The sequence below is a fragment of the Lepisosteus platostomus genome, chromosome 6, assembly GCF_059453375.1.
Source record: "Lepisosteus platostomus isolate fLepPlt1 chromosome 6, fLepPlt1.hap1, whole genome shotgun sequence".
In the NCBI taxonomy this organism is placed as follows: Eukaryota; Metazoa; Chordata; class Actinopteri; order Semionotiformes; family Lepisosteidae; genus Lepisosteus; species Lepisosteus platostomus.
In genome coordinates, this window is record NC_142616.1 from 34,093,521 (window position 1) to 34,104,428 (window position 10,908).

At 37.3% G+C, this 10,908-nt stretch overlaps 1 protein-coding gene across 5 annotated transcripts in view; it reads left to right on the forward strand.

Annotated features, from left to right (window-relative positions):
• The window catches only part of inpp5f (inositol polyphosphate-5-phosphatase F), an 84,576-nt gene extending 76,017 nt beyond the window's left edge, over positions 1-8,559 (forward strand). For all 5 annotated transcript variants that reach the window (XM_088635548.1, XM_088635549.1, XM_088635550.1 and 2 more), the window contains 6 exons: positions 1,693-1,891; positions 3,064-3,135; positions 3,635-3,708; positions 4,283-4,411; positions 4,620-4,711; positions 6,721-8,559. In XM_088635548.1, the coding sequence (XP_088491674.1) occupies positions 1,693-1,891; positions 3,064-3,135; positions 3,635-3,708; positions 4,283-4,411; positions 4,620-4,711; positions 6,721-7,884 (1,730 nt within the window). In that variant the 3' untranslated portion in view covers positions 7,885-8,559. The remainder of the gene's footprint in view (positions 1-1,692; positions 1,892-3,063; positions 3,136-3,634; positions 3,709-4,282; positions 4,412-4,619; positions 4,712-6,720) is intronic.
• Positions 8,560-10,908: the final 2,349 nt, after the last annotated feature.

Below are 10,908 nucleotides of genomic sequence, written 5' to 3' on the forward strand. Positions count from 1 at the left end.
ATATGCTTACTCTAAATCTAATTACAAATACAGTGCCTCACAAAAGTATTTAGACCCTTTCTATGGTATCTAGTTTTGTGAAATTAAAATACAAAACAAAAAAATGATGCATATACATTGTTTAATTTAATATTTTTTCAAAACTTAAATCGATAAGATAAGTTACAGTAAATTTCAGTAAAAACTGTAGAAAAATACTGGAATATGTTGATATGTTGCATAGATATTTAGACCTGTGAACTCAATATTTGGTGGAGTGAACCTTTGGCAGCAATTACACTGGAAATCTTTATGGGTAAGGCAGATGTTAGCAGATCCAATCAAGTTCTTGTAGCATGTGTTGGATATGTTAGTGTTAAGCATTACCAAATTGTCTGATCTGGTAGTTTCTGTACAGATTGAATCAGAGAACTGTCTCTGTTAGTTTATAGTACATAATTTACAAACTTGATCTATTAACGTGTGGATCAGTTTTGAAGAAGTACTTATCTGAATTTACTCTGCTACTCATACAGTATATAATATTCAGATGTCTCTGAAAATGCTTAAAAAGGATGAAACAGTAATTTATTTTAAATTTACAGAATTAACAGAAGGTTTTACAGGTTTATCCAGATGTCTGTCCCCTCAGTTTATCTTGATTCTGGGGTTGTGTTTCAGTGTGCAATCGTGATTAAAGCAGCTTTATTTAAAAAAACATTAACATCTGTTGCAGGATTCTGTTTTTTTTAAATCAGGGCAGTTATTGCTTTTGTTATGAGGAGTTCCTTGAAAAGTCACAGCTGTGCTAAAATTAAATCTGCTATACAATGTAATGAGTTCATTAGTCTCTGTTATATTTGTTAAAGCCCATCTTTTGCAATGTAATCAGGAAATCTTTCATGACAGTCAGCCTGAATTTATGTAAATGCAATTTACAGGCAGCATGAAGGAAAATTGATGGGCAATTTACAGTATTCATTCTACTGACCTCTTTTCAGTATCACAGCACCACAGTGACACCTACTGCACATTCAGAGACCATATCTGCTCCACAGTTGCATCTAGCTTGCCTTAAAGTCTCCTGTGGTTAATATTTTTTCATGTACTACAGTCTATCTAATGTTGTAATGTAGAATGTGTTGTAAAATATAATTAATAAACATTCAGTTATTCATTGGCAAATTAATTTTCAACCAAGAAACTCTACAAAAGAAAATCACTACAACTCTATTACATTAAGACTGAAATACTTAGTTCTCCTTTAATGGTCCATTAGTGCCTTTTCAGTGCACCAACTTGAGCTGCCTTTAGGTCTGATAGTGCTTTTTTAATGCATAAAAAGCATTATTTTATGCTTGGGCGGTCAGATATTTGTTCTGACAAATAGATTCATGACAGTAGATTCATTTCATTAACACAATTCAGACTTATCTACCTCTTATTGAAGTACTTCCCCTGGTTAATGCTCTTTATTGTGAACATCAAAATGGCCCTGCGTTGTTAACGTGAAGTTGTTATAATTGATTTAATGTTTGCTTTTCTGAGGTGAGAATTTCTTATCTGTTGCTTAAACCCTTAAAAGGTGGGAGTACTGATCATAACAGGTACAAGGAAAGCATGATTTGTGGCCTGTATTTGTTCATTCTGCAGCCTTCAGTCAGGGTATTGACGATACTGACGAACATTCTCGTATGTGTTGACTCTGTACAGATCTAATGATGGGCATACCCGTGACGGAGGACCTGTATTCCATCTTCACCAAGGAGAAGGAGCACGAGGCTTTGCAGAAGGAGAGCCAGCGCAGCCAGCAGGAGCAGGTCAGCCTGCTGCTGCAGACCTACATGCAGCTGCTCCTGCCGGACGAGGAGAAGTTTCATGGGGGCTGGGCGTTGATCGACTGTGACCCCAGGTCAGGCCAGCATCCAGCATCTTTTCACTCTTGTCTCCTGTTCTGTGTGTCCATTCACCTAAATCGGTACATCTGTGTACAGTATCTGTCCAGTCTTTATAAATATCTATTCAGCTGTCCCTCTTGCATCCACACGTTAGTAATGACTTTCAAAATTACCTCACTTTAAAAAAAAAATCCTTATTATTGTAGATGTAAATGAATTCAGGTTCTGTTGTTGTGCTGTATGCAAAAATAAGAGAAAAAGAATATACACTATTTGTACTAGATGACATATATGTGCTAGGGTGAGGACACAATTTGGAGCACCAGTGTAGTAATGGCACAGATTGCAATTCAGTTGTTTTTTTTTTGCAGAAGAGTTGTTATATGTATACAGTATTTGTAAATGATGTTATTTCTTTGTTAGAGCTTTGTATAATACATAAATTATCTGGAGATTTTTTTAATTTGAAGAATGGATATGCTAGCTTTCATTAGATAGCATTGAGGGACACAGCTGTAGGAAGTGTCATCCATCTGATGAGATGTTAAACCTAAATCCTTACTGTGTGGTCATTAAGGATACCATGGAACGTTTTGAAAAGAGCTGGGGTGTTAACCCAGGTGTCCTGGCTAAATCCATTCTGGGTTTATACAATCTGGCCTCCCTAAAATTCCCTCTTTATTAATTAGTGCTGGATGAAGTGGGTATTCAACTATACACAGTACTGTATATGTGTAGTGGTTTGATATAATTTTGGGGAAATTATCTATAAAAGTAAGAAAAAAATAATAATAAACTTTATTTTATATAGCGCCTTTAAAGGTGGCTTCTCAAAGCACTTTACAGAATGAGAAAAACAATAAGTAAAAAGAATACACAAGATAAAACCATCTAGCTATTGACGCAAATGCAAAACCAAATTGCTGTTGTTACTGTTACTACTACTACTACTACTACTACTACGTTTTCTCCCCTGGGAATAAACCAGTTAAGATGTGACATTAAGGCTGGAAAACCACCAAGACATAAATCTCTACAGTATATAACATTTGAATTTGTTTAACAAGGTTAACCCCTAGAAAGCCAAGAGAGCACAGTTGTCTTTTCTCTGCCCATATCAAACATACAAACATAATGACAGATCATATTTTCTTATTCACTAAAATCCTTTTTTTTCCCCCTACAGCCTAATTGATGCCACCCAGAAGGATGTTGATGTTCTACTCCTCCTTTCAAACTGTGCCTACTATGTAGCCTAGTACGTTTTTGGATACTTTGCTCTCCTAAAGAAAAAGTTAAATTTTGTAGTATGGTTTGCTTCTTGTTTTGTTTGCCTGTGTGAATCCATGTACATAAGTGGATCATGAATCTTACAAAGCACTGTATTCAATTAACAGGACTTTCACTATTAACTACTAACATATGTTTTTATGTGGTACAACTGTTCTTGTATACAGTACATCCTCCAATGAATGGAAGCTATGAGATTGGCCAACTGAAAACTGGGAATGTGTCCTGAAAGACTTTAGATGTTACAAATCTTCCCATTCCCAAGGATCATTCTTTATTCTGACATTTGGATTTCCTAAACAATTAGTGTTTTCTAAAAATTTAAGCAGTATTAATGCAGCAGTGGAAGAAAGTTAAATGTAGAAAGAAATAAGAACACCACAACTCATGTTACTGATTTAGGGGAGTGCCAGGCATAGTTTATCATTATTAACCACCGTAACTGTTAACTTACTTCATTTCTTCAGCTATGATGATGAAGCTGACAAAGTTAACCAATATCAGCGACTTAGCCTGGAAGGCTTGGAGAAAATAGAAATAGGTAAGGAGATTTTTCCCTTCTAAAATGATTTTTTTACTCTCGATACTATTACAGTTTGTCTCATTCATAGATGTTCTTAAAAGTATTTAGAATAGCTGGTTGAATAGAAGACCATATAAAATAATCTATTTTGAGAGATCTGGTGACATCACAGTCTATATACTGGAGATGCATTGACTTAGTTTTGGATGAATTTGTAAATTAATTTGATTGTAGTGTGACTTTGATCTGAACGAGATTTAAGTTAAGGAGCTGAATACTGGATTTAATTAATTTAGCCAAAATGATAGTGTACTGTAGGTAAAGGTGCATATTTAGACCAGTTGGAGAATGCTTGTGTTGAGCAGGAGCTTAGTAACTTGGCAACCAAATTATCAGCCATCAGCCATATGGAAGCAAGTGGCTCTGAAGTGATACTGGGAGACATTTGCTTGCTGTTCATGTAGCATTTAACAGGAGTGAGAACATTTTGGGATCAACAGAACAATGATAACAAAGGGAGGAGGAAACAAAATCTGGCATTTCATTTTGGGAAAAAAAAAGTAATGAAGCTCTGCTCCTTTTTCCTTAATAGGTCCTGAACCAACGCTCTTCGGAAAGCCCAAGTTCTGCTGCATGAGGCTTCACTATAGGAACCAGGAGACAAGTGGATATTTTCACACATTGAGAGCAGTGACACGAAATCCAGAAGATGATGGCAAAGGTAAAGGACAATAAACTTTACAGTTAACAAAAATGCTGTTGTTGTCTGCTTTATTTTATACCGGTTGTCATGGAAAGCACTAATTTCTTAAAACTAAGTAGTACAGCTTTACCACTATCAGAAACGCTACGGTGTGTTATTGAAGTTGCCAGTGTAATTTTTGCAGCTAATTTTCCCTCAGCAGTAACTGTTCCCCGTTGTCTTTCAGATACTTTGCAGTGCATTGCTGAGATGCTACGCATCACAAAACAGGCCATGGGCTTGGATTTACAGGTGGTGGAGAAGAAGCTGGAGAGGCAGGTTTACTAGTCTTGTTTCATACTGAACTGAAGAAAGCTGTTTTGTCTTCTCGCTTGAACAGTTATTAAAGCACACAGGGATTTAACTTCTCTGTGGCTGTGGAGTAGTTTGTAATCTTGATGAGCAGTGTAAAAATACTGATTTCATCGGTTCCTTTTGTTCACACCTTGATTGTTCCCCCCCCTGGTTTTATGCACTCGGCCTTGTCCATCTGCACACTCAGTCTTGTTCCAGTGTCGGCGGCTTTTGAACAATCAGGGTTGTAGTTGTTCTCACAGAGTTGCAATACATGACTGTCTATAGAACAGTTACCTTGAAATCTGAAAAAACAGAATTCAACAGATTGAATTGAATTAACAGAATTGTTAGTGGTCCTGTACTTATCTCTGAAATATCACTTGAAAAGGATAGGTCAGTGGCTTTTAAAATACTTGGATTTTATGTTTGCTGGTTTTTATAAAAACCTGCTGGTTTATATGAAATCTTGGTGAAATTATATTTGTGTTTGTGTTTTGCTAAACAGAATTTAAGTATTATTTTCTTCTGTCTGTTATCAGAACGCTGCTCATTCGTGGTGCAATCACTGCAACCTGCAGCCTGTCCCTGAAATACAGGGTGCAAGACCAGACTGCATCCCTTGACAGGACAATAACAGTGCAGTGCAGTTTGAGAATTTCTGAAGCCAGCACAACTAAGTCTCAAAAAAGCCCTTTTTTAATAAAGGAGAAGTTGCCTATAAAACTAGAAAGACCCCTTGAAGCACAAAAATATAACGGTTCTATGTCAAAATCACTTGAACTTGAACTTTATTGCCAAATGTAACCGGTACATGTACTGGAACAATGGAATTATTGCTTACGGAAAGCCTCTTGATTGTTAAAAACAATTGTAAAACACAAAGTGCAGACAGTGCATCAAGACAATATACAAACACAGTAGACAATGTACAAGTAAACAGTTCGAATGTAAGTAAACCATCACAAAATCGTTTCTGTTTCCTCTGACATTTTTAAGTCAACACAAATATTAATAAATGGCAGACTGAAATATTTCATGATATTTAAAGATCAAAGAGACGTTATTTCACAAAGGTTTGAAAAATGGTGGTGAGATGGTAGGCAAAAGTCAGACTGAAATATTTCATGATATTTAAAGATCAAAGAGAAACGTTATTTATAGTTGAGATGTCCTGAAAGGTATGAAAAATGGTGGTGAGATGGTAGGCAAAAGTAACTGGCTTGCACAATTTAACCCTTACAATGGAATCTTTATAAAATGTCTATCGTGTAGTTTAATAAGAATATTGAAAATAATCTTTTATTACTGATATTGTGGAGATAACTTGCAAATCAAATGTGAAACCAGTTTTTGTAATCAATTTTGTGAAGGTCCTGCTGTTTCAGCAGCATTGTATTATTTTTAAATAAACATTCATCTTGCCTCGGTTAGAAAATTTGGAGCTAGCATTGTACGTAACAGTAACATGATGGGGAGTGCAGCTCCACAGCTCTTGGGTTGAGGGTTTCATTCCCACCAAACTGAGGCATCTCCTGTTTGGAGCTTCCACATTCTCCCTGTGTTCATGAGGGTTATCTCTGGCTGCTTTGTTTCACTCCTGCATTCCAGAGACATGGATTAAATGGTATCTCTGGTGTGTCCCTTGTGAGGGATTTCCCTGCAGTGGAGTGGTGTGCCGTCCAGGGTGTAGTTATTCCTTACTCACCATGCTTATAGAATAGACTGTAGTTTGCTGTGAACCTTACCAGGAGTTAAATAGCTTTCTGAGGATGGATGAATTCTAGGTATACAGCCCTTTGTTTTACATATAACAGCCCTAATGTTCCTAAAAACATATGTGCTCGCCTACATTTGAGATGAAAATTGCTGATGAAATAAATGTTAATTCAAATTCATATTACATACGTGTATTACCTAGTGACTTAATCTCCCATGAGAAACAACAGGAAAACAATTCTCACCATTTTATAATTGTTGCTCTTTTCAGAAAGCACAGTAAGCCCCATGAGGACATACTTGGAATCCGTACAAAGAACCAGAGTCAAGTCCTGGGCAGCACTGGTCTGGCTCAGGGCAAGAACTTCCTCATGAACAAGTTCTCCTCCCTAAACCAGAAAGTAAAGCAAACCAAATCCAATGTGAACATTGGGAACTTCAGACCCTTAGGAAAACTGGGCACTTTCTCTAAACCTGATGTGAAAGTCAATTTCCTGAAGCCTAACATGAAGGTGAACCTGTGGAAATCTGACAGCAGCTTGGAGACGTCAGACAGCAATCCTGGGATTGGTAACATCAAGGATCACACTGACCGATCAGATCAGGAGATCTCCTCTGACACAGACTCCTGCCACTCAGACAATGAATTCTTCACTGGCTCCAAGGCTGAAGCGGACCACCAGCGAGCTAATTCCTTGGAAGATGTAGATTATGTTCTGCCTAGCTGTGGCATTGTGGCCACTGCCCCGCGCCTAGGAAGTCGCTCTCAGTCAATTAATAGTGTGGATATCAGCATTCCCAGCATCCCTTCTGTCATCCGGGTCACCAACTGTGACAGCAAGCCAGAGAACGAGGCTGAAAAACTCGAGGAAATTCCAGATTCTGAGGATCCTGTACTGATTGACTTTGGCACTCCCATTGATGCCTACTGCCACCAGTTTGTCCAGGATGCACAAATCAAAAGCCAGGGGCCACCTGAGGAAGAGCCTGGTTTCCAACAGCAGAATCAGGACAGGGGCCCTAGCACTATCTCTCCTTCACACAAGGAAGGGAAATTAGACGCTAATGATCAGCAGCCCTCCAGACCATCCAAGCTGGATGTGCTGTCTTCTACTTCAGATGGAAGCCTCCTTGCTGTCCAAGCGCCAGTTTCTGCAGCTTCGTCCTCTTCACAGAAGAGCTTGGGGTCTCAGCTGGAGGTGAATACAGGCCCTTCCCCAGCAGATGGCAGTGGCAGTCGAGTGGTGTCTCCCTTTGCCAAGATCAAGAGTTCCATGGTCCAGGTGGCCAGCTTGACTCAAGCTGGACTGACCCAAGGGATCAACTTTGCAGTGGCAAAGGTTCAAAAGAGCCCTGAGCCTGAGGCCATCGATGAAACCCAGCAAAAAGAACTTAAAGCAATGTTTACACAGTGCCAGACAAGAATCATCCAGATTTAGTCCTCTTGTTTTGGCTTGCTGTAGATTCTCTCTGTGGCTTGTTGTTAGGCATCAGTAGAAATAAGCTTTGCACAATGAGAAGCTGTCATGGAAGACTGACACAACCTGTAGCTAAGAATCATGCTTCCAAATACTGTTTTTTAACTAATGTTTACAGCATTTTGTAGCGCAGAATATCGATAGGAGTGGCTGTGCTCTTTATCCCCATAAATTATCTTCATAGACTGATATTTCATCAGATTTACAATGAACTACAAGGAACTCTTGGAAGGAATGGCACAAAGTCAAAGCAAATTAAGTTTTGTGTGGCTAGATTAGTAAAAAATGAGCCTTTCTAATTTGAAGTCATAATTATACAATCAATGCTCATTCATATTTTTAGCTGATAAGAATTAATGCTGTTTCACCATAGTGACAGACTTCAAATTATTTATTTCTTGGGATACCCAGGTCTTTTTGGACAGTGCAGACTTTAGACTTGCCTCCCTGGCTTTGTGGTGAATACTGATTTTCAAAGTGAAAAACAAGAAAGCAATAAAGCAGTGCAAATTGTAGGATTTTGTTTTATTCTGAAGGTAATTTGATGAATAATTTGACATTTAATAATATTGTAACTGCATTTAAATACACAACATAAAAGGAAGATTTTCATAAAAGGACAAAAAAAACAAAGATTGCTCCTGATAGAGATATTTGTATAAATTAAGGATGTTCATGTTAAATGCTGACTTTCTGGATCTTGTAAAATGCAATTTATAAGTAACTTTAATATAGCATTTGCTTCTTTGCTACACTTGAGGTCTAAAACAGCTACTCCAATGTAAGGGTAGTTTGCATACAAAATGCTGAGAAAATTATATTTTAAGCCTTAATAGATCATTATTTGGGGATACAGTGCATAGTCACTAAATCTAGTCTTGATTCAGGCTGGAATCAGAGCAATAGTGGTTTTGTGTATTATCTCTGGGAAGGATCAGGCTAGTTGTACAAGTACACTTCTGTTGGTACACTGTTATATACAGTACCTGTAAACCTAATTATTAAGTACTACAATGACTTTCCCTGGTACTGAGCATAATGGCTCTCGATATTCTGTATACTGGCACTGCCAAAGAGGCAAGGTAGCTGGTGCTTCCTGGCTAAAGAGCAAGGCTGACAGATACATGGGCTTGTCAGCTCAGAAGAATATCAGGGAGTTTACAAGCTGTATTTAAAGTACACACACTGGATTGAGCCAGCAGCTGTTTTCCCACAACATAAAAATTTATTCCTTAGAAAAGGTTTCCATAGAAACATTGGTATTGAGCATTCTCAAATCAAGAAGGGTAGGAACTGGTTATAAGTTATATTTAAACTTAATGTAAAGAAAAAGATTTAAAAGTCTTAACATTCTCACATTCCCGGAGGCTGAATTGGCAGTCTATTCTTTTTCTAAGCAAAATGAAAAATATATTTTTCATTTATGTAGAACTTTTTTTGTTCCATATTGAAATGACTATTCCTCTCTTAAGGCATTCAGTTTGCAGGGACAGTGGAGTTGTTCCAACTTTCCTTTTAAAAATTCAGGCACCAAGTGCTATTAAAATGTTTTTTTTTTGTGTTATTTTTGGAATATACAGTTCAACAAGGACTCCATGGATAAAGGTAATGAGACACATCTGTGCAAGACCTCTCCTTTTCTGTAAAAGGAATTCTAAAATTCTATGTAGGCATAGTTAAGTATATGAACCTGTTATTAGATTGCTCTAAATTAATGTATAGCTACATTAGAGCCAGTGTTTTAGAGCAAAGCCTTCTGTGGTACTCGTACAGTAGATGTGTCGCACGTTATAAGCAAATTCTCAAGTGTCTTTGTTGTCCAGTCTCTTACAGAAACCTCTGAGCAATGAGGTACAACATCAGCAGAAACATTGTCACCTCTGGTATTCAAAGTTTTATTGTACATGTTTTAAATGTGCTTATTTATTCCTGTTTTATCACAGTACTGTGTTTTCTCTTGGAGTGTTAAATGTTTTAAAAACATCTTTACATTAAAGGTATAAACTCTGCTGTATTTTAAGATGTGAGGGATGTACATTGGAATATTTTAATAAAAAATACGGATTGTGAAAGTTCTTGCGATGTTTATTGTTTAGTTCTGTGTTCTTAGAACACTTTGTAGTGCTTGAGTTCTGTGAAGTTGAATGACATAGCGTAATCTTTGCCATATCTGTATCCTGTTGTTTCTGTGAGGCTTCCTACCAAAATTGTTCAACCAGCCACACATGGCAGGAACAGAGTTCATAAGATAAAATACTACTACTCTCTTCACTCCCAGTTTAGTCCAGACTGATTGTTATTGTAAAATTATAAAAAAAAGTTTACTGTACAAACACTGCCTCCTTATGGAAGAAACAGTACACTCGTAGAGTAGACAGAACATAAGTGATTTGTGCTGTAAAATGCAACTTGGTTAAAGTTCTTTTGTAAAATCAAGTGAAACACCCTATGAAAAATTCTCTGTGCAAAATGACTCGTCTGCATCTAGGCATAAACGGACATTCAGAGAGAGAGGGGAAAGATCTTGTGCAGTCAGACAAAACATAAAAAGCAATATGAGCATGGTGGCCAAACTGATACTAAAGATAATTTTCTTAATGGGTGCACGTTTTGGGTAGACCCAACAATAACTTCAGATGTACATACAGACCTGATACAGATACAGTGGGATTTCAGAATGTAAACTGTAGAGTCTGGAAATAACTGCAAGGCAACTTATCCCGCTAAGAACTGTAGGCCTTTGGAAAACAAACATGGAAACGAATTCTCTGGGAACATTGAAGTATCCTTTGGTACAAGCTTATATACTAAGCAACAAAAGAAACGTGTAACAATGTATTATTTTTAGGACAATCAAGTTCACCGATTTCATTTAACGATCACATTTCTGGAGTGGACACATTTAACCCATTGAATTTCAAGCTTGGTGAGAAACAAGAAAGGGAATATTGGTTCCTTAGTATTTCTCTGCTTATCAAGAGAACA